This window comes from Oncorhynchus gorbuscha, linkage group LG18, assembly GCF_021184085.1.
Source record: "Oncorhynchus gorbuscha isolate QuinsamMale2020 ecotype Even-year linkage group LG18, OgorEven_v1.0, whole genome shotgun sequence".
NCBI lineage: Eukaryota > Metazoa > Chordata > Actinopteri > Salmoniformes > Salmonidae > Oncorhynchus > Oncorhynchus gorbuscha.
Genome location: NC_060190.1, coordinates 4507318 through 4532032, shown reverse-complemented (window position 1 = coordinate 4532032; position 24715 = coordinate 4507318). Strand labels below are relative to the sequence as shown.

The window sequence follows — 24715 nt, the reverse complement described above, 5'->3', positions numbered from 1 at the left end:
CAATTATTTTAGTCTCCATTCCCTCAGGTGTTGCTTTATTATTCAGGAACATGTTAAGACCCTCAGAACCTACCTTAGATTACAGCTGTTGACTCAATAGTAGTAAAGATTTGTTCTTGTTTTGGTCCATTCAACAACAGAGCGATACTTTCCTTGTATCAACAGGATTTTGTATCTCTCTATATACCTTATGTCATACCTTATTGGAATTGTTTTATTGATAATATTTGTTGTCTCACACAAACGTACTGACTAACACAATTAAGGATGTTTATTATAAAATGATCAATTTATATTATCCTGCCAACCACTATATGAAGAAGTTTTAAAAAAGAAATACATTCAAATTGTACCGTTTGAAATGACCACCCAGAAACCGTGTTGAATCTTTTTTTATGGTATTCAAGTAAAGAATCTGTGGCAAGACATCAGTAGATTTATAATGGAACATATTCATGAAGATTTTACACAATTATGGAGAGATGTACTGCATGAATACTTTACCTACGATATAAATAATTTGGATATATATTTTTCTTCTTCGTTCACTCGCCGTACAGCAGGTGGCGGTAATACTCCAATAGGTGTAGTCTGCCATAAAACCCTAAAGAAGAACAAGACAACAGGAAATTGTTGACGAGAACAGTTTGGGTCGAACAGTTCCTATCATACAAGAAACAGTAGCTTCCCAATGGATCGGGTAACTCTGGTTTTAACATTATATGCCCACTGTGTTGTATAAAATGTCTAGGCCTCGTTTTCATCATATTTGAACCTCTACATTGCTGTGTTCTGTTTGGAGCGGCAGGTAGCCTAGTGGTTAGAGCGTTGGGTCAGTAACCGAATCCCCGAGCTGACCAGATAAACATATGTCGTTCTGTCCCTGAACAAGGCAGTTTAACCAACTTTGTATGTATTATGGATCCCCATTAGCTGCCAAGGCAGCAGCTACTCTTCCTGGGGTCCAGCAAAATTAAGGCAGTAAATACAATCATGTTTAGCCAGTTATGGTAAACTGTAGCTAGTGTCGTGGAAATTTTTGGGTAATCACATTTCACAAATACTGGAGCCTGTGAGTACAAGTAGATTTTTTTATTACTTCATAATTGTTGGTAAAATGATTAAATGACTTAACAAATCATTTTAAATGGAACTGTAACTAAGTAAACTTATACTCTGTTTTATATCTGATTAACAATATGAGTTCATAAGATGTGATTGTGTGACACAGACAAGGAGTAATTAAAGTTAATGAACACCATTCCAACTAGGAAGAAAGAAGTGAACTGTGTAAACAGATAAGGTTGTTAACCTATGGTTGAACCGACGAAACTGACCTCTGGGGTTTTTAGATAAGACAATGAGTGCATTCCTAGGTTTTCTGTTAATTAGAACTGTCATCTAAGTGGTGATTGATAATGTTGAGGGGTCAAAAGTTACCTGGGAGTGTGTTGTAAGTTAGAATGAACTTACATTTACATTACATTTAAGTCATTTAGCAGACGCTCTTATCCAGAGCGACTTACAAATTGGTGCATTCACCTTATGACATCCAGTGGAACAACCACTTTACAATAGTGCATCTAAATATTTTAAGGGGGGAGGGGGTGAGAAGGATTACTTTATCCTATCCTAGGTATTCCTTAAAGAGGTGGGGTTTCAGGTGTCTCCGGAAGGTGGTGATTGACTCCGCTGTCCTGGCGTCGTGAGGGAGTTTGTTCCACCATTGGGGAGCCAGAGCAGCGAACAGTTTTGACTGAGCTGAGCGGGAACTGTACTTCCTCAGTGGTAGGGAGGCGAGCAGGCCAGAGGTGGATGAACGCAGTGCCCTTATTTGGGTGTAGGGCCTGATCAGAGCCTGGAGGTACTGAGGTGCCGTTCCCCTCACAGCTCCGTAGGCAAGCACCATGGTCTTGTAGCGGATGCGAGCTTCAACTGGAAGCCAGTGGAGAGAGCGGAGGAGCGGGGTGACGTGAGAGAACTTGGGAAGGTTGAACACTAGACGGGCTGCGGCGTTCTGGATGAGTTGTAGGGGTTTAATGGCACAGGCAGGGAGCCCAGCCAACAGCGAGTTGCAGTAATCCAGACGGGAGATGACAAGTGCCTGGATTAGGACCTGCGCCGCTTCCTGTGTGAGGCAGGGTCGTACTCTGCGGATGTTGTAGAGCATGAACCTACAGGAACGGGCCACCGCCTTGATGTTAGTTGAGAACGACAGTTTGTTGTCCAGGATCACGCCAAGGTTCTTAGCGCTCTTAACTTTTCACCTCACTTTGTCCCTGTCGAGAGGAGGGGTTTCTGTTAAGCAATGAAATGACGTCATGTTTTGTATATAAACTGTTGCTCATGGTGAAGTGGCAGCAGCGCTCCGAGAATAAATTCTGTTACCTATTATTAAAAGACTGGGCTCCGTCTATTTTATGCAAACAAGAATCTTACAAATTCTAATAAAATAGTTTAAGGGTTGTCAATTAATGAAAACACATTAGCATAATTAAATTACAGTAACAATAATAAAAGCAGAGCTGGAATCATGAAAACGACTGCCTTCCAGTCTTGACACAGAATATTTATACATTTGTCCTTCTTACTTCACACTCATCGTAAGTCCTCTTAATGGCTTATCACCTGTTGCATTTAGCCACCGTTATCATATTGCCTTCATATTAGGACATGCAACCTGTAGAGTCACATAAATAGTTTTTAAACATGTAGGACCACAGCAACAGACCTTGGTGTAGCAGTATAACTTTAGACCGTCCCCTCGCCCATACCCGGGCCCCTCTGCACACATCAACAACAGTCACCCACGAAGCATCGTTACCCATCGCTCCACAAAAGCCGCGGCCCCTGCAGAGCAAGGGGAACTACTACTTCAAGTTCTCAGAGCAAGTGACGTCACTGATTGAAACGCTATTTAGCGTGCACCGCTAACTCAGCTAGCCGTTTCACATCCGTTACATTGGCACTCTATAGGATTAACCAATCCATGACATCCTGCCGACTACTGAAAGGGGAACCCCTGTTCTGGGAAAAACCCAAGAGGTGTAACCATAGTTGGCCATAACAGTTACAAGAATAACCATGTGCTTGTCTAATGGTGTCCAAAGACAGAGAGCACATAGATGCACTAGTTTTGCTGGCTCCTTCTGAAATAAATAATTGCCACATATGTACTGAACAATTCACAATACTAGCTACCTGATAGGAGTGCTGGTGTTGGATTTTCCAGTTCCTATACTGTTTTTTTAGAAGTAGTAAGCTGAATCGATATGGACATGGACTTAACCATTAGTATATGTGTAAGCAGAACCAATGTGTATGTGCCACCTGAGTCAATATGCACCTCTATTATGGGCGGCAGGTATCCTAGTGGTTACAATATTGGGCCAGTAACCGAAAAGTTTGCTAAGGAGGAATCCCCAAGCTGACAAGGTAAAAAATCTGTCATTCTGCACCTGAAAAGGGCAGTTAACCCACTGTTCCTAGGCCACCATTTTAAATAAGAATATGTGACTTGCCTAGTTAAATTAAGATTACATAAAGAAATGGACCATCTTGGCTTTGTGCTAAGCCATGTAATAAAGTCTATATAAATGTAATGTTCCGGTATCCTCGACGCTAGCTGGGTACGTTAGCTTACGAGGTACATTAATAGCTTTAGGTTGGTTGTTTTTATGTTAAACTTCAAGATTTACACCAAGGACGTTGCCTCTCGGATCATCACTCTCCCTCGCTTGGGCAAGGGACATTTAAGGCACTCAGATGTAAAACGCAATTCAAGGGTTGAGGGTTTAGCCGAAGGCTGTTGAGTTTGAAACGCAGCTGGAAGGCAATCAGGAAGATGCTAGATCAGTTGGGACCATTATAGGCAATGAGAGGGCAGATATGCGTGTTGCCACAAAGTCAAACGCCTATATCGTATTTGTATTTAAGTTTAGGCATAAAGGTAGTGTTTTCAATGTTAGGGTTAAAATCACATTTAAAAATATCAGTTGTAGAAATGGGTGTGTTTGTGGTAACTAGTGACGACCAGGCACTACTTCCATACAAAGTGTTTTTTTTTCTCCTCAAAGTTTCCTTGGATGTGAGGTGTCCTACTTTTACCAATACACTCCTAACAACCAACTCGTTACCAATACACTCCTAACAACAACCTAACAACCAACTCGTTACCAATACACTCCTAACAACCAACTCGTTACCAATACACTCCTAACAACCAACTCGTTACCAATGCACTCCTAACAACCAACTCGTTACGAAAATGTATATATGATCAAATAAGCCAGAAGCCAGATTTTGGGCCCAGTTATCCCTCTTGCTTCTCCACTTCTGTGTTGTTTGATAGGAAATGACTGCTATAAAGAAATATGGTGGAAACGAGCCCATATCCACCAATCCAACGCTCTTAGATTTGTGGCTTATAGTGAACGATTGAACATTTCAGGTAAAAGGGGATATTCTAGGGATGCACCCAAATCAAAGGGTTAGACTGAATTAATACAATATTTGGTTTAATGATCAACTGTAAAACTTATTGTGGCCAACAGGACAAAGCTAGCCCGTCCCCTCCACCCTCCAGGAGTCCCCAGGTCGACTGCCTCTCCGTACTCTACTGCTGGGTCTGGTTGACTGCAGGAAAACACCGGGGCAGAGTGGAACTGAGAGAGGAGAAGGAGAAGAGGAACATGGAGATATGATTTCATTAAGTAAGAACCATGTGGATTAGATTAGTCTGCTTCTTTAACAATTAATTGGTTAATTATATATTGCTGACAATATCTGGTCGTTCCACCTAATTTTGAGAAGCTCCCCCCAAAACACTTTCAGATTTCACCTAATTTTAACATTCTTTCATGAAGAGCACATGTTCAACTTCATAAAAACATGTTTTCTCCAGAGGTTATATGAAAATAAATACTGTACTAAGTGCCAATGTGCTAAATAAAGTAACAGGGGACAACTGAAAACAACAAAACCACTAGTTTACATTGGTAAAATTAGTCCTTTAAATCAGCCAAAAATTTGCTTATGACAATGGAAGTTGACAGGGTCAATGGAAGCTACTTTTGTTCCACCAGGAGTGAACATTGAATACAAGCTTCAATTCTACCATATCAATTTATGGGCAAAATGGTTCACTTGCTCGGTTTTCAACAAAAAACACCAGAGAATTGATAAAAAGACTAGAGCCAGCTTACCTGCCTTTGCTCTATAATTTGACTGTTTAATGTCCAATGTTTCTTTTCCCCAAAAATGTAAGGAACCGTTTCACCATATTACATCATGGGTTGACCTTAAAATGGGGGACAGATGTAAATGAATCACTAATTAAATGAAATAAATCATGTTCAGAAATGACTGTCAAAGTAACCAAATAACTAGGGCTTTAGATGCACACTAATCATTTCCTATTAAACTGATTATGGCATTAGTCATGTAAACATCTTACTCTGCTGATCTTAATTGGTGTGAGGTCATAACTGAAGTAAGGATACACCTTTAAAAACACCTGGTTTTCTGAACAATCTTTAGAATGATTAGGACATGTAAACACTTTAATCAGAGTTATAGAGGTGTATTTAATCTGCATGTGCTAACACAAGCAGCACAAAACATTATTTTGACCGAATGCAGTGAGTTCAGGGAACTGAAAATATGCAGCTTAGAAATAGTTTGCACATACAAAACGTATTTTTACCTATTGCTTCATAAACCACAGTGGCTGTGGTAGAAAGTTTATTTTGATTGGCCATTTTCTGCGTTTATCAAAGTCCCATCAGCCTGATTTCAGATGTGTCCATGTAAACAGGTTTATTAGAGAGATTGTTCTTTCAAAGCATGTCAACGATTTAAAATGTAATACTGATGCACAATTTCTATTGGAAAAATATGAAAGGGACCCAAAAGGCCTTAATTTCATGGAAGGACCCATCTGTTTACGGACTCATATTTGCAAAACCTAATTATTCAATATCTTTGTTTCACAGGGGACATCCCTAATCGTTGCTCTCTAAGTGGGAGGGGCTTATCATCTGGGGAGCCTCAACAACATTATGATGCTGACAAGAAAGAGAAGAGTCTCTCCAGATCAGAACACCTCAAACACCAGCATAGAGGTACAAGGAAGAAACCTCACCACTGCTCTGTCTGTGGGAAGAGTTTTGCTAAACAAGACTTGACAAATCATGAGCAAATTCACACTCTAGAGCATGCATCTAATACCTTAAAATCTCAGAGAATGAATTCAGGGGAGGGACCTTATACCTGCTTTGATTGTGGGAAATACTTAAATCAGTCAAGAGCCCAGACTAACCACAAACACACAGGAGTGAAGCCTTATAGCTGTGATCAGTGTGGGAAGAGCTTCAATCATTCAGGATCCCTGACTATTCACCAACGCATACATACACACAGGAGAGAAGCCTTATAGCTGCGATCAGTGTGGGAAGAGCTTCAATCATTCAGGATCCCTGACTCTACACCAACGCATACACACAGGAGAGAAGCCTTATAGCTGTGATCAGTGTGGGAAGAGCTTCAATCAATCAGGATCCCTGACTCTACACCAACGCATACACACAGGAGTGAAGCCTTATAGCTGTGATCAGTGTGGGAAGAGCTTCAATCATTCAGGAAACCTGACTACACACCAACTCATACACACAGGAGCGAAGCCTTATAACTGTGATCATTGTGGAAAGAGCTTCAGTCGATCAGGAGACCTGATCAAACACCAACGCATACACACAGGAGAGAAGCCTTATAGCTGTGATCAATGTGGGAAGAACTTCAATCAATCAGGACACCTGACTGCACACCAACGCATACACACAGGAGAGAAGCCTTATAGCTGTGATCAGTGTGAGAAGAGTTTCAGGACGTCAGATCACCTGACTATACACCAACGCATACACACAGGAGAGAAGCCTTATAGCTGTGATCAGTGTGAGAAGATTTTCAGGACATCAGATCACCTGACTATACACCAACACATACACACAGGAGAGAAGCCTTATAGCTGTGATCAGTGTGGGAAGAGTTTCAGGACGTCAGATCACCTGACTAAACACCAACGCATACACACAGGAGAGAAGCCTTATAGATGTGATCAATGTGGGAAGAGCTTCAGTCGATCAGGATCCCTGACTACACACCAACTCATACACACAGGAGAGAAGCCTTATAGATGTGATCAGTGTGGGAAGAGTTTTGCTCGTTCAGGGTCACTGATAAAACACCAGAAAGCACAAACATGTTTTCTTTCATCTCCCTTCTCTCTGGCACCAGTTCCAGATCCCTAAATAAAGTTTACATAGAAAACATCTTGTAAACAGTCATCCATCTCCCATTCTCTAACACTTTAGTATGTCTGATTGCCATGGTAACATGTGTAGCATAATATGCAGCTCTGGATCCATATGTTACAAGCGTCTTGGAGTAGAAGTGCTGTGTGTGGTGGGGTGGGGGAGGAGGTGTTCAGAGGTATCTTTTAATTTATGAACTCATATTATCCATTAAATAATGTATAATAAAAAAGTTTAACCAATGGTAGGTGTATATTCATGTGTGGGGGAAATGTTATCTGAAGAGAGAGTCTTGAATTGTACATCATGTCTCATATAGTCATTGGTTCCTGTAGGTGCTGGGTAGAGATATGAGGGGGAGACGGTCATGACCCCATCAGACCTTTTGGCAGAACGCTCAGAATGTGTTCTATAATTTACATGCAGGAACCAAATGTTAATGATGAATAATGTAAATCATAACTTGTCTGTGTTACCAGTATATAAGAGGACTAACGGGACTGCCCCGAAAGAGCTCCTGACCGTAAGTTTGTTGGAATCTCTCCAGCTGGCTGATAATAAATAATTATTAATTTAAGTTTGACTGAGTCCTTGGTAGTAATTTCCACGACACGTGTATTCAATACAAAAACACATTAAATCCTTTATCTTATGTCGCACTGCATGAGGCAAATGGTGGTCACACCAGATACTGACTACCGTTTTTTTAAGGTATCTGTGACCAACAGATGCATACAGTTGAAGTCGGAAGTTTACATACACCTTCGCCAAACACATTTAAACTCAGTTTTTCACAAATCATGACATTTAATCCTAGTACAAATTCCCTGTTTTAGGTCAGTTAGGATCACCACTTTATTTTAAGAATGTGAAATGTCAGAATAATAGTGGTGTCATGTTTTGTCATTGATTATCATGTCTTGTCTCTGTGCTTCCCTTCTATTCGTTTCCCTCTGCTGGTTTTATTAGGTTCTTTCCCTCTTTCTATCCCTCTCTCTCCCCTCCCTCTCTCCCTCTCTCGCTCTCTCTCTCTCTATCGTTCCGTTCCTGCTCCCAGCTGTTCCTCATTCTCCTAACTACCTCATTTACTCTTTTCACACCTGTCCCCTATTTTGCCCTCTGATCAGAGTCCCTATTTCTCCCTCTGTTTTCCGCTTCTGTCCTTGTCGGATCCTTGTTTGATGTTCGCTGTTCTGTGTCCTTGTTCCGCCCTGTCGTGTTTTACCTTCTTTAGATGCTGCGTGTGAGCAGGTGTCAATGTCAGCTACGGCCGGTGTCTTCCCGAAGCGACCTGCAGTCTGTGGTCGCGTCTCCAGTCATTCCTCTCTACTGCGCTTTGGTCCGAATGTTCTTACGACGAACGTGACACCAAGCTGTTTAAAGACACAGTCAACTTAGTGTATGTAAACTTCTGACCCACTGGAATTGTGATATAGTGAATTATAAGTGACATAATCTGTCTGTAAACAATTGTTGGAAAAATTACTTGTGTCATGTACAAAGTAGATGTCCTAACCGACTTGCAAACACTATAGTTTGTTAACAAGAAATCTGTGGAGTGGTTGAAAAACAAGTTTTAATGACTCCAACCTAAGTGTATGTAAACTTCTGACTTTAATTGTCTGTATTCCCAGTCATGTGAAATCCATAGATTAGGGTCTAATTCATTTATAACAATTGACTGATTTCTTTATATGAACTGTAACTCAGTAAAATCGTGTTGAGTGAAAAAATTCTAGAATTAACTAATTGCATAAATGATTGGGCCTACTACTGTTTTAGGTGTTCTGGGTCAGAACTGTCAACATGATTTACACCCATCAGAATATCTGTGCTGTGAAGGGCTCAACAGTGGAACTGCCCTGCACATATCAACATCCAAGTTATCATGTAGTCTCAGAACCAAACTGGTATATCCAAGAGAAATGTAATGAGGCGCCTAAAATCCTGAGCTCGGTCCAGAGTATGCAGGTTGTGCTGAGTACCTTGGGACTAAAGAGAAATACTGCACCCTGAGAATCACAGACCTGAGAGCGATTCAGCTGAGTACAAGTTCAGATTTAAAACACAGAATGGGGGTACAGCTTCCCTGGAACAACTGACTGACACAGATAATATATAATATCTAATTCTAATAATTCATTCGAATCATTCAGAGCTGCAGGTGAAGGTGTCTTCCTCCACAGAGGAATAGAAGAGAACACTGACCTGTAGCACCACCTGTCTTCTGACTGACAACCCCACCTACATCTGGTACAAGAACGGACAACATCTCCATGACCCTACTTCCCAACAATACTCCTGTAATACTCTAGTGGTCTGGGGTTACTCTACAGACAGTTACTCCTGTGCTGTAAAAGACCATGAGGATTTTCTCGCTCCTACAGTGTGTGAGTCTGGACTCACCTATAATAATAATCTTAAGTGTCAATCATTAAGGCCTGTGGACCAATAGTAGAACATGTGGGGAAAACAGACAAACCGGTGAACTCTTGGATAGTAACACTAGTAGGAACTATACAGTATAATATACAAGGTAGAAAATGGATGATGGTATGTTATCTAGTTATTCCATTTTAGAATAAGACTGTAACGTAACAAAATGTGAAAAAAGTCCAGGGTTCTGAATACTTTCTGAATGCTCTGTGTGTGTCTATATAATTTATTCATTTTAAATGAACCAGTCCAATACATCTTAAACACTTGAAATCGTCTCATTATCGTTTGAGGAATTGATCAGATACATTTAGTTTCAGGTGTTCAGGGTCAGAGCTGTTTGAATGTGACTCACACCAAGAGGAGTATCTGTGCCTTGAAGGGGTCAACAGTGGACATTACCTGCACGTATAGACATCCCAGCTGGCATAACGTCACAGAAGTATCCTGGTTCAACAAATGGGAGACTGGAGTTACTACAGATCTAATCCAGGACCCAGAGTATGCAGGTTGTGTGAAGTACCAACCAACTACAGACAAAGACTCCACCCTGAGAATCACAGACCTGAGAGAGAGTGACTCTGCTGAATATAAGTTTAGATTTACAACAACGGAGGTAAAATGGGGATACAGCTTCCTGGAATAACTCTGATTGTCACAGGTAATACTGTCCTTACAGTATTATATCATCTAGTCTAAGTCATTATCTCATTGGTGGAAATAATGATGATTGTGCTATTTTGTCTTCATTTACCCATTTTCAGACCTGCAGGTGAAGGAGACTCCTGGCACAGAGGAAGGGAAGGTGACACTGACCTGTAGCTCCACCTGTATTCTAACTGACAACCCCACCTACATCTGGTACAAGAACGGACAACTTCTCACCAACCCAAACACCCAAGATAACTACCTCTACTTAGACCAAATCAGCAGTGGGGACGCAGGCAGCTACTACTGTAGTGTTAAAGGATACAAGAATATCCGTTCTCCTGTTACATTCTTTGGGGAGCCAATGTCTTTTAAGAATGCAGTTGTAGGAATCATAGTGGTTATTCTAATTCTCATACTCTGTCTCTTTGGGTTCATGTGGTTCAGGTGAGTGAGATTAATTTATCCCTTTTCACATTCTGTGGTTTAATCGATCAAAATATGTATATTGCTCTATTAATTGATGAATTATTTCACAAAACAGGAAGAAGGCCTCCAAATCCACCTCTGACACAAGAGACAGAAGAGACGCAGCAGAGAACGGACAGGTGAGTCTTCTGGAATCAGTTTACTAAGAGCTACAGTGATCTGTATTCAGATGGACTCAATGACTGTGGTAATATCTTTCACCCCTCATGTTGTCTGTCTTCTCTCCCCATCAGAGAGACTCTAATCCAGTGTATGACAACATCTCAGGCATGAACTTGTCCCCTATTGCAGCACAGAGAGTGATCACAGACGAGCAGGATGACATTACCTACGCCAGCATCCAACACAGAAACCAGGAAGTGCCTCTGGACTCCACCGTCCCACCGTCTCACCCCCAGAAACAGGACGAGGATTTCCAGTACACTACTGTGAAATTCAACAGCCCCAGTGCTGCTCAATAGACATTGGGAGGATTCAATCCAATCATAGGTTATAGACATTGGGAGGGATTCAATCCAATCATAGGTTATAGACATTGGGAGGGATTCAATCCAATCATAGGTTATAGACATTGGGAGGGATTCAATCCAATCATAGGTTATAGACATTGGGAGGGATTCAATCCAATCATAGGTTATAGACATTGGGAGGGATTCCATCCAATCATAGGTTATAGACATCGGGAGGGATTCAATCCAATCATAGGTTATAGACATTGGGAGGGATTCCATCCAATCATAGGTTATAGACATTGTGGCTTTTAATGTAATTATTATTTTTTTAAATGCTTTTGGAAATTGCTATATAATTCCTCAATTCAAATGTCTTTGATTTCAGCTTGAACTATCTATTTAAATGAAAGTACAGCTCAAACTGTTCAGTCCATATTCTACTGTTCTATTATGGCCAGAGGGGATAAAAACTGTTCATTTTTTACAGTAACTTTGTTGTTGTCATATCTCAAACAGACAGTTTCAGCATTAAAGATTCCAGGTTTAAATAACACAATATAACCTACGTTATTCATGAGATCTTATACTAAATGTACTATAAATCAGTGATTTAAACATCCCATCCATACACCACACTAAACCTACACATAGTCTGTGTCTGGAAAGGCATCCTATTCCCTACATACTGTGACACTGCGGACACAGCTATCCTCTCTAACAGTTAGGAGCCAAACGAATGATGCCAGGAACTCTAAATGTAATTACAGTGGGGAGAACAAGTATTTGATACACTGCCGATTTTGCAAGTTTTCCTACTTACAAAGTATGTAGAGGTCTGTAATTTTTATCATAGGAACACTTATGTGAGAGTCACTTGTGAGAGATGGAATCGAAAACAAAAATCCAGAAAATCACATTAATTTGCATGACATAAGTATTTGATCACCTACCAACCAGTAAGAATTCCGGCTCTCACAGACCTGTTAGTTTTTCTTTAAGAAGCCCTCCTGTTCTCCACTCATTACCTGTATTAACTGTACCTGTTTGAACGTGTTACCTGTATAAAAGACACCGTCCACACACTCAATCAAACAGACTCCAACCTCTCCACAATGGCCAAGACCAGGGAGCTGTGTAAGGACATCAGGGATAAAATTGTAGACCTGCACAAGGCTGGGATGGGCTACAGGACAATAGGCAAGCAGCTTGGTGAGAAGGCAACAACTGTTGGCGCAATTATTAGAAAATGGAAGACGTTCAAGATGACGGTCAATAACCCTCGGTCTGGGGCTCCATGCAAGATCTCACCTCGTGGGGCATCAATGATCATGAGGAAGGTGAGGGATCAGCCCAGAACTACACGGCAGGACCTGGTCGATGACCTGAAGAGAGCTGGGACCACAGTCTCAAAGAAAACCATTAGTAACACACTACGCCGTCATGGATTAAAATCCTGCAGAGCACGCAAGGTCCCCCTGCTCAAGCCAGCGCATGTCCAGTCCCTTCTGAAATTTGCCAATGACCATCTGGATGATCCAGAGGAGGAATGGGAGAAGGTCATGTGGTCTGATGAGACAAAAATATAGCTTTTTGGTCTAAACTCCACTTGCCGTGTTTGGAGGAAGAAGAAGGATGAGTACAACCCCAAGAACACCATCCTAACCATGAAGCATGGAGGTGGAAACATCATTCTTTGGGGATGCTTTTCTGCAAAGGGGACAGGACGACTGCACCATATTAAGGGGAGGATGGATGGGGCCATGTATCACGAGATCTTGGCCAACAACCTCCTTCCCTCAGTAAGAGCATTGAAGATGCATTGAAGATGGGTCGTGGCTGGGTCTTCCAGCATGGCAACGACCCGAAACACACAGAAACACACAGCCAGGGCAACTAAGGAGTGGCTCCGTAAGAAGCTATATACTCCCTGACTGTTGCTATATACTCCCTGACTGTTGCTATATACTCCCTGGCCGTTGCTATATACTCCCTGACTGTTGCTATATACTCCCTGACTGTTGCTATATACTCCCTGACTGTTGCTATATACTCCCTGACTGTTGCTATATACTCCCTGGCTGTTGCTATCAAGGTGAGAAACAGACTCATTGTTTACCTGTCCAGGTAACTAGTACGGGGGACAAGTATGAAAATGTATTCACTCACTACTGTAAGGCACTCTGGATAAGAGTGTCTGCTAAATGACCAAACATGTAAAATGTATACATCCAAAGGTGATTCTAACTAACCATTCAGTGTCTGCTTTCCCCTTTCATCTGGGATGGTGTAGCTCCATCTGATCAGCCTTAGAGACAGTTGGCGATTCCTTCAGAGAACTGAGTCAACCACAACATTCCAGGTTAAAATGACAGTAGTACTAGAAATGAATGACAGACAGGTGATTCATAGAGAAAGCTTTACCAAACGGGTACAGAGGATCCTGTAGGGGGTGGGGCCCAAAGACCCTCCCCATTATTTCACCTTTATTTAACCAGGTAGGCCAACTGCGACCTGGCCAAGATAAAGCAAAGCAGTTCGATACATACAACAACACAGTTACACATAAACAAACATACAGTCAATAATAAAGTAGAAAAACAGTGTGCAAATGAGGTAGGATAAGAGATGTAAGTCAATAATGAGGTAGGATAAGAGATGTAAGTCAATAATGAGGTAGGATAAGAGATGTAAGTCAATAATGAGGTAGGATAAGGGATGCAAGACAATAACGAGGTAGGATAAGGGAGGTATGGCAATAAATAGGCCATGGTGGCGAAGTAATTACAATATAACTATTAAACACTGGAATGGTAGATGTGCAGAAGATGAATGTGCAAGTAGAGATACTGGGGTGCAAAGGAGCAAGATACATAAGTAAATACAGTATGGAGATGAGGTAGCATTGTTGATTAAGGGGACCTTAAGGTTCATGTTTTGCTGCAGAACTTATAGTAAGATGCTGTTGCTATGTGTCTAAAAACTCTGCCACTATACAAGGCACAAACTATCTATATTAGTCTTTGTGGTTAAGCCCTGGCTGTAACCACTGTCTGGTTTTGACATTTTGGTCTTGTGTGACAGTGGACAATGTTAATGAATTCAGAGAAGCTACTGTACTAGGTTGCCTTATAAGGTAACCTCAGCTTATTGATACACACATACTGTAATGCGTGCGTACTGGCAGCAGAGAAGTCAGGCGCAGGAGATCAAAGACTGTGTTATAACGGTGCAGTTTAATCATAAAAATCACTGTGAACAAAAACAATAAATAAATACAATGGGACGAAACCCTTCGCACGCCAGACATTATGTGCACAAACTCTTACAATCAACACTTCCGGACAAGGGCATGGGGGGGAACAGAGGGTTAAATACACAAAATGGAATTGATGGAATTGAAACCAGGTGTGAGGGAAGACAAGACAAAACCAATGGAAAATGAAAGGTGCATCGGCGATGGCTAGAAGGTCGGTGACGTCGACCGCGAATGCCACCCGAACTAGTAGAGGGTCCGACTCTGGCGGAAGTCGTGCCAGTACCCCCCTCCCTTGACGCGCGGCTCCAGCAATGGGCCGACACCGGCCTCGGGGACGACCGGGAGGGCGAGGCGCATCCGGACGAAGACGGAGGAACTCCTGCAGCATTGAAGGGTCCAACACATCCTCGACCGGAACCCAGCACCTCTCCTCCGGACCGTACCCCGTGCGCCGGGGCCCCCGATGTCCAGAGGGGACGGAGGAACCTTCCGCACCTCAGACTCCTGGAGCAGACCAGCCACCACCGGCCTGAGGAGAGACACATGGAACGAGGGGTTATACGGAAATCGGGTGGAAGTTGTAACCTGTAACAAACCTCGTTCACTCTCCTCAGGACTTTAAATGGCCCCACAAACCGCGGACGCAGGTTCCGGCCCCAATAGATCAACCGGTCACGAACAGCAGACTGGACGTACAGATGCCCAGCGGGACACTGGACGGGAGCGCGCTATGCACGTAACGCCTGCTCAATGTCCGTGTCCAGCTCATCACACTACTGGCATCACCAGGCAGGAGGCGGGGAGTTTTGGAGTGGGATCCATGGACCGCTCCTCTGTGTCATACAGCCGAGACAATGCATCTGCCTTCACGTTCTGGGAGCCTGGTGTTGTGTCTTTACTATTGTAACGGCTGTCGTCGGTGGAAGAAGGTGAGGACCAAGGTGCAGCGTGGTAAGTGTTCATGATTTTTAATATAATCAACACTGAACACTACACAAAATAATAACTAGGAAGAACGAACAAACGAAACAGTCCTGTTTAGTGAATACACACAAAACAGTTAACCTGCTATTCATCATCTTTGTTTCACAGCGGTCAACTCTACCCGTAGCTCTCTCAGTGGGAGGGGCTTATCATCTGGGGAAGCCTCAAAAACAACATGATGCTGACAAGTCGTCTCTCCAGAAGAGTCTCTCCAGATCAGAACGTCTCAATGAACACCAGCAAAGACTTACAGGAAGAAACCTCACCACCGCTGCTCTGACTGTGGGAAAAATTTTGCTAAACAGAGAAAATTGGTCATTTACCAGCGGATTCATGCTGGAGGGAAGCCTTATAGTTGTGATCAGTGTGGGAAGAGTTTTGCTTGAGATTTCACCGTGACCAAACACCGACTTATACACACAGGAGAGAGGCCTTATAGCTGTGATCAGTGTGGGAGGAGTTTTAATCAATCAGCAGCCCTGAGCACACACCAACGCATACACACTGGAGAGAGGCCTTATAGCTCTGATCAGTGTGGGAAGATCATGTTTCAACAATACAAGGTGTGTATTAGGACTATTAGTGTCGTCAAATTAAGTTGTTGAATTTATTTTAAAGGATTTAATTTGTGATATCTTTGAACTTTCCTTATTGTGTATTAAGTTTGCTCCAGAAAGATGTTCACACATTTTATTGTGAATCGAATGATGTGTTGGTTGTTAGGAAGAGGCATCATGGGGGCAGGAAGTCAGCTCTGCCCATCAGTACCTGTAGGTCATGTCAAACACAGACCTCACACTCTTCTGTTTCCTCACAGCCAGTAAGGTCTCCTACCAAACCTCTCTCTCTTCACACTGGAAATACACTTCATAATATCTTATACCTCAACATTCTACTGTTTATTGGTGATTTGTTATGTGGAACGAATGCTTGCATGTAAATGTCATTGTAAAACATACATACGAATGTGGTTTCATGTTTTCTTTTACATTGCTGATTGGATATACATTTTTTTTTTTAAATATGTATTTAAAAAAATTTTTTTAGTTGAATTCTGTAGAAGAGACCAGGATATGTTGTTACCCTGTGTCCCAATACTCAGTGTTATAGTCCTGGTCCTGAGAATAAAACAGGTTTAAAACAACAACAGAGAAACACGTGTCTTACAGTGCTACACATCTGTTATAATAGAGACGTTTTCCTGCTTAATGGAAGTATCAGGTGTAGTTTTTCACCAGTTATAAAGTGTGTTTGTTGTCTCTTTATGTTTCTAGGCTGCAGGGAGGGAGATGCAACAACAGCCTTGAGAACATCTGGACTCAAATAGAACTCTGTTCCAAGTTGCTGTCAGGTAAAAGTAGACGATAGCAGACAACAGGATACTTTTGGAAAGGGGTGTTGTTGAACATTTTCTTGACTTTACTCAATCTGTATAGTTTTGGTAAAATCTTATCGAGGAACTTTCTGAAGTAAGATTAGCCTGGGGCAGCAGGTAGCCTAGTGGTTAGACCGTTGGGCCAGTAACCGAAAGGTTGCTAAATCGAATCCCGAGCCGACAGGGTAAACAACTTTAGTTCTGCCCGTGAACAAGGCAGTTATCCCACTGTTCCTCTACCGTCATTGTAAATAAAAATGTGTTCTTATCTGACTTGCCTAGTTAAATAAAGATGTGAGACGTTATGCTGTCATAACGTAATCAAGCTTGGATATTTCGATAGATGTTTGATTGCTCTGGTCTAGGGGTGCATCAGTTGCAGACTTGAGACAGGAATTCTCCCCCTGCAACCCCCTAATCCTTATCTGAACTCTGTGAGAACATAGTAACTGGACTGTATGTAGCCTACCCATTTCTTGTCTTAGTAAGAAACACTGAAGAAAACAATAGCTTCCACGATGGATCCGGTAAGTCTGGTTTACTTTGAACCGTATAGGCCTGCTGTGCTGTGCTTTGCTTTTGTTTATTTATTGTATACAAGTTATATACATAGACAGAAGGGTGTTAGTTATAAATACAGTATATTTGACTGTAGTTTAGTTAAGAAGAAAGACTTACACAGTGGTGTGAAGTACTTAAATAAACAATATTTTAAAGTACTACATAATTCGTTTTTTGGGGTATCTGTACTTTACTATTTATATATTTGAAAACTTTTACTTTACTACATTCTTGTTGAAAATGATGTACTTTTTACTCCTTAAATGTACTCGCTACATTTTGAATGCTTAGCAGGACCGGAAAATGGTTCAATTCACACACTTATCAAGAGAACATCCCTGGTCCTCCCTACTGCCTCTGATCTAGCGGACTCACTAAATACAAATACTTTTTTGTAAATTATGTCTGAGTGTTGGAGTGTGCCCCTGCCTATCCGTAAATCATTTAAAAAACAATACATTTGTGCCTTCCGGTTTGCTTTGTATAAAGACATTTGAATTATTCATACTTATACTTGAACAATTACATTTACCTTTGATACTTAAGTATATTTAAAACCAAATACTTTTACTCAAGTAGATTTAACTGTGTGACTTTTACTTGAGTCATTTTCTATTATGGTATCTTTACTTTGACTCAAGTATGACTATTGGGTACTTTTTCCACCGCTGGACTTACGTTTATTTTTGACCGGAGAATTACTTGTGAATTAGGTTTGATGCAGCCATTGCAAAGACCTGCATAAATATCTGATATTTCCTATCTGTGCTGGTAGTGAACAGCAGCTGCCATTGTATCAGCAGCGAAAGACCGGAACATTTAATTCCCAGACACTCCCTCACGAGAGAGAGGCTTGTTGAGATCCTCCCTCTTTGTGCATCTGTTCCAAGTGGCTGCCAGGTAAAAGTAGACGATAGGAGACAACAGGATTCTTAGTGAAAGGGGTGTTGTTGGACATTTTCTTGACTTTACTCGACTTTTATTGATCACGTAAAATGTTATCCAGGAACTTTCTGTGATAATACTAGGTTACATGAGACGTTTATTTGTTCTAACATAGATGTTTGATTGCTCTGGTCTAGGGGCGCATCAGTTGCAGTCTTGAGAATCGAATTTTCTCTCAGCAACTCATTACTAGCTGTCATTATCCGAACACTACAACAAAGTTGTCAAACTGTACCCTACAACATTTCATGCCATACAAAGAAACAATGGCTTCCGCAATGGATCAGGTAAATCTGGTTTTAACATATGCCCGCTGTGTTGTATAAAATGTCTAGGACTAGTTTTCATCACCTTTTATCCTCCACATTCCTGTGTTCGGTTTAAACTGCTGGACAAAAATAAACATGATTGTAAAAGTTGTTAGGATATTTTTTCCCTCAGCAAAGTAACGTTAATCTACAGCTATATCATGTTTGGAAATCTGTCATATTATCTAATATATCTCTACTTCCTCCCAAAATGTGCACTTGTTCACCTCCACTGATTTGAAAGTCAGATGATCCATTATATGACCAGATACTCACTCTGACAATGAAAATACATATTCTTCTTTGGGGTTTATCAGTGGTTGGCATCCAACTTTATGGTACATTACACCACCTACTGTACTGGAGGGTGGGCCAGCAACTAAATCCTATCAACTTTATGGTACATTACACCACCTACTGTACTGGAGTGTGGGCCAGCAACTAAATCCTATCAACTTTATGGTACATTACACCACCTACTGTACTGGAGGGTGGGCCAGCAACTAAATCCTATCAACTTTATGGTACATTACACCACCTACTGTACTGGAGGGTGGGCCAGCAACTAAATCCTATCAACTTTATGGTACATTACACCACCTACTGTACTGGAGGGTGGGCCAGCAACTAAATCCTATCAACTTTATGGTACATTACACCACCTACTGTACTGGAGGGTGGGCCAGCAACTAAATCCTATCAACTTTATGGTACATTACACCACCTACTGTACTGGAGGGTGGGCCAGCAACTAAATCCTATCAACTTTATGGTACATTACACCACCTACTGTACTGGAGGGTGGGCCAGCAACTAAATCCTATCAACTTTATGGTACATTACACCACCTACTGTACTGGAGTGTGGGCCAGCAACTAAATCCTATCAACTTTATGGTACATTACACCACCTACTGTACTGGAGTGTGGGCCAGCAACTAAATCCTATCAACTTTATGGTACATTACACCACCTACTGTACTGGAGTGTGGGCCAGCAACTAAATCCTATCAACTTTATGGTACATTACACCACCTACTGTACTGGAGTGTGGGCCAGCAATTAAATCCTATCAACTTTATGGTACATTACACCACCTACTGTACTGGAGGGTGGGTCAGCAACTAAATCCTATCTCCCAGCCCCGTTCTCTTAAAAGTATCAATATTTACGACTGTATCTAACAATGTTCTTCTTATTAAACTCAATTCCTGCTTGCACACGCTGGAGAGAATCCTTACTCCTGTCTTTGTGGTGTCAGAGAAATGCTATAGGAAGAGAGACTTTTCAAACAATATATTTATTGTAAGATATGCAAAAATGAAGCAATCAACCATCACTAAGAATAGTCCGTGTTGAAAGCTCAATGAACAGAGCTGTCTTTAGCCTTTTATTGAAAGTACATCCCTTTTTATCGTTGACAGTTAGCAGATGTTCAGAAACAGACACTGGAAACAGATTTGCACGAAGTAATTTAGCTGGTCTGTGTAGATCATGATGGCTGATATTGCCACCACTCACTGTTCCTCCCTGCACTTCCCACATAGCTACATTCCTGCTGATTGTAAACAGTGGAGGTCACATACTGTGGTAGCACCCAAACAGCTCATACAGCTGTACGCTCAGAGTTATGACTAAGTCACACAAGACAAGCCTGTATCAGCAAAGAATATTAGCATATAACAATAGACAATTCCCTCAGTAATATAGTAAAATATAACAATAGACAATTCTCTCAGTAAAAACAGTATAGTATGTCTAATTTAACAGTATAGTAGAATAATATAAAACTATAATATTAATGATAAAACACCAGAAAGCAAACGTGTGTCACAACTTCCGCCGACGTTGGTCCCCTCTTGTTCGGGCGGCGTTTGGCGTTCCACGTCACCGACCTTCTAGCCATCGCCGATCCACTTTTCATTTAGTCTTGTCTTCCATCAGTGATGACTCTTGCACTGAGATGCTGAACCTTAGAACGCTACGCCACTCAGGACCAGTCTATTACACCATCCATCCATCAGACTAGAACAGACCTTCAGGACCAATCTATTACACCATCCATCCACCAGACTAGAACAGACCTTCAGGACCAATCTATTACACCATCCATCCATCAGACTAGAACAGACCTTCAGGACCAATCTATTACACCATCCATCCACCAGACTAGAACAGACCTTCAGGACCAATCTATTACACCATCCATCCACCAGACTAGAACAGACCTTCAGGACCAATCTATTACACCATCCATCCACCAGACTAGAACAGACCTTCAGGACCAATCTATTACACCATCCATCCACCAGACTAGAACAGACCTTCAGGACCAATCTATTACACCATCCATCCACCAGACTAGAACATACCTTCAGGACCAATCTATTACACCATCCATCCACCAGACTAGAACAGACCTTCAGGACCAATCTATTACACCATCCATCCACCAGACTAGAACATACCTTCAGGACCAATCTATTACACCATCCATCCACCAGACTAGAACAGACCTTCAGGACCAATCTATTACACCATCCATCCACCAGACTAGAACAGACCTTCAGGACCAATCTATTACACCATCCATCCACCAGACTAGAACAGACCTACACAGAGTCTGTCTGAAATGGCATCCTATTACCTATATACTGTCAGGTGACATTCCAGATGCAGCCATCCTCTCTAACAGTTAGAAGTCAAACAAATGATGTCAGGAACTCCAAATGTCATTAAGTCGCTATTGTGGATTGTCGACCCAATGACGTCTCACAAATCATCATCGCCATGGTGATGCTCCATGACATCATTTATTTGGTCGGTTGAAGTGTTGTAGAGGAGTGGGTGTAGCAGTACTACACTCTAAGAAAAAAAGGTGCTATCTAGCAGCAGCTACTCTTCCTGGGGTCCAGCAAAATTAAGGCAGTAAATACAATCATGTTTAGCCAGTTATGGTAAACTGTAGCTAGTGTCGTGGAAATATTTGGGTAATCACATTTCACAAATACTGGAGCCTGTGAGTTCAAGTAGATTTTTTTATTACTTCATAATTGTTGGTAAAATTATGAAAATGGAACTGTAACTAAGTAAACTTATACTCTGTTTTATATCTGATTAACAATATGAGTTCATAAGATGTGATTGTGTGACACAGACAAGGAGTAATTAAAGTTAATGAACACCATTCCAACTAGGAAGAAAGAAGTGAACTGTGTAAACAGATAAGGTTGTTAACCTATGGTTGAACCGACGAAACTGACCTCTGGGGTTTTTAGATAAGACAATGAGTGCATTCCTAGGTTTTCTGTTAATTAGAACTGTCATCTAAGTGGTGATTGATAATGTTGAGGGGTCAAAAGTTACCTGGGAGTGTGTTGTAAGTTAGAATGAACTTTTCACCTCACTTTGTCCCTGTCGAGAGGAGGGGTTTCTGTTAAGCAATGAAATGACGTCATGTTTTGTATATAAACTGTTGCTCATGGTGAAGTGGCAGCGCGCTCCGAGAATAAATTCTGTTACCTATTATTAAAAAGACTGGGCTCCGTCTATTTTATGCAAACAAGAATCTTACAAATTCTAATAAAATAGTTTAAGGGTTGTCAATTAATGAAAACACATTAGCATAATTAAATTACAGTAACAATAATAAAAGCAGAGCTGGAATCATGAAAACGACTGCCTTCCAGTCTTGACACAGAATATTTATACATTTGTCCTTCTTACTTCACACTCATCGTAAGTCCTCTTAATGGCTTATCACCTGTTGCATTTAGCCACCGTTATCATATTGCCTTCATATTAGGACATGCAACCTGTAGAGTCACATAAATAGTTTTTAAACATGTAGGACCACAGCAACAGACCTTGGTGTAGCAGTATAACTTTAGACCGTCCCCTCGCCCATACCCGGGCCCCTCTGCACACATCAACAACAGTCACCCACGAAGCATCGTTACCCATCGCTCCACAAAAGCCGCGGCCCCTGCAGAGCAAGGGGAACTACTACTTCAAGTTCTCAGAGCAAGTGACGTCACTGATTGAAACGCTATTTAGCGTGCACCGCTAACTCAGCTAGCCGTTTCACATCCGTTACATTGGCACTCTATAGGATTAACCAATCCATAACATCCTGCTGACTACTGAAAGGGGAACCCCTGTTCTGGGAAAAACCCAAGAGGTGTAACCATAGTTGGCCATAACAGTTACAAGAATAACCATGTGCTTGTCTAATGGTGTCCAAAGACAGAGAGCACATAGATGCACTAGTTTTGCTGGCTCCTTCTGAAATAAATAATTGCCACATATGTACTGAACAATTCACAATACTAGCTACCTGATAGGAGTGCTGGTGTTGGATTTTCCAGTTCCTATACTGTTTTTTTTAGAAGTAGTAAGCTGAATCGATATGGATATGGACTTAACCATTAGTATATGTGTAAGCAGAACCAATGTGTATGTGCCACCTGAGTCAATGCACCTCTATTATGGGCGGCAGGTAGCCTCTATTAGGGCGGTATGGAGCGGCAAGTATCCTAGTGGTTACAGCGTTGGGCCAGTAACCGAAAAGTTTGCTAAGGAGGAATCCCCAAGCTGACAAGGTAAAAAATCTGTCATTCTGCACCTGAAAAGGGCAGTTAACCCACTGTTCCTAGGCCACCATTTTAAATAAGAATATGTGACTTGCCTAGTTAAATTAAGATTACATAAAGAAATGGACCATCTTGGCTTTGTGCTAAGCCATGTAATAAAGTCTATATAAATGTAATGTTCCGGTATCCTCGACGCTAGCTGGGTACGTTAGCTTACAAGGTACATTAATAGCTTTAGGTTGGTTGTTTTTATGTTAAACTTCAAGATTTCCACCAAGGACGTTGCCTCTCGGATCATCACTCTCCCTCGCTTGGGCAAGGGACATTTAAGGCACTCGGATGTAAAACGCAATTCAAGGGTTGAGGGTTTAGCCGAAGGCTGTTGAGTTTGAAATGCAGCTGGAAGGCAATCGGGAAGATGCAAGATCAGGTGGGACCATTATAGGCAATGAGAGGGCAGATATGCGTGTTGCCACAAAGTCAAACGTCTATCGTATTTGTATTTAAGTTTAGGCATAAAGGTAGTGTTTTCAATGTTAGGGTTAAAATCACATTTAAAAATATCAGTTGTAGAAATGGGTGTGTTCTATGGCTTTGTTTGTGGTAACTAGTGACGACCAGGCACTACTTCCATACAAAGTGTTTTTTTTCTCAAAGTTGCCTGGATGTGACGTGTCCTACTTTTACCAATACACTCCTAACAACCAACTCGTTACCAATACACTCCTAACAACCAACTCGTTACCAATACACTCCTAACAACCAACTCGTTACCAATACACTCCTAACAACCAAATCGTTACGAAAATGTATATATGATCAAATAAGCCAGAAGCCAGATTTTGGGCCCAGTTATCCCTCTTGCTTCTCCACTTCTGTGTTGTTTGATAGGAAATGACTGGTATAAGAAATATGGTGGAAACGAGCCCATATCCACCAATCCAACGCTCTTAGATTTGTGGCTTATAGTGAACGATTGAACATTTCAGGTAAAAGGGGATATTCTAGGGATGCACCCAAATCAGAGGTTTAGACTGAATTAATACAATATTTGGTTTAATGATCAACTGTAAAACTTATTGCGGCCAACAGGACAAAGCTAGCCCGTCCCCCTCCACCCTCCAGGAGTCCCCAGGTCGACTGCCTTTCCGTACTTTACTGCTGGTTCTGGTCGACTGCAGGAAAACACCGGGGCAGACTGGAACTGAGAGAGGAGAAGGAGAAGAGGAACATGGAGATTTGATTTCATTAAGTAAGAACCATGTGGATTAGATTAGTCTGCTTCTGTAACAATTAATTGGTTAATTATATATTGCTGACAATATCTGGTCGTTCCACCTAATTTTGAGAAGCTCCCCCC

At 41.6% G+C, this 24715-nt stretch overlaps 1 protein-coding gene, 1 long non-coding RNA gene and 1 pseudogene across 5 annotated transcripts in view; all 3 read left to right on the top strand.

The window, feature by feature from the left end:
- The first annotated feature begins 576 nt into the window (after positions 1-576).
- Positions 577-24715, top strand: part of LOC124002729 (zinc finger protein 239-like) — a 59099-nt gene continuing 34960 nt past the window's right edge. Inside the window, exons 1-2 of one of the 3 annotated variants that reach the window (XM_046310435.1) lie at positions 577-700; positions 24448-24607. In XM_046310435.1, the coding sequence (XP_046166391.1) occupies positions 692-700; positions 24448-24607 (169 nt within the window). In that variant the 5' untranslated portion in view covers positions 577-691. Of the gene's footprint in view, positions 701-17331; positions 17478-18485; positions 18744-24447; positions 24608-24715 lie in introns of those variants that run through there. The other 2 variants (XM_046310436.1, XM_046310439.1) reach the window with 2 other exon arrangements.
- LOC124002824 lies at positions 4576-7887 on the top strand. Of its 2 annotated transcripts, none has more exons than XR_006833115.1 (3): positions 4576-4712; positions 5994-6122; positions 7790-7887. It is a non-coding gene; the product is annotated as an uncharacterized LOC124002824 (long non-coding RNA). The 2 variants fall into 2 exon arrangements; XR_006833114.1 differs by having other exon boundaries at positions 7646-7887.
- On the top strand, positions 6130-7887 carry LOC124002771 (annotated as a pseudogene).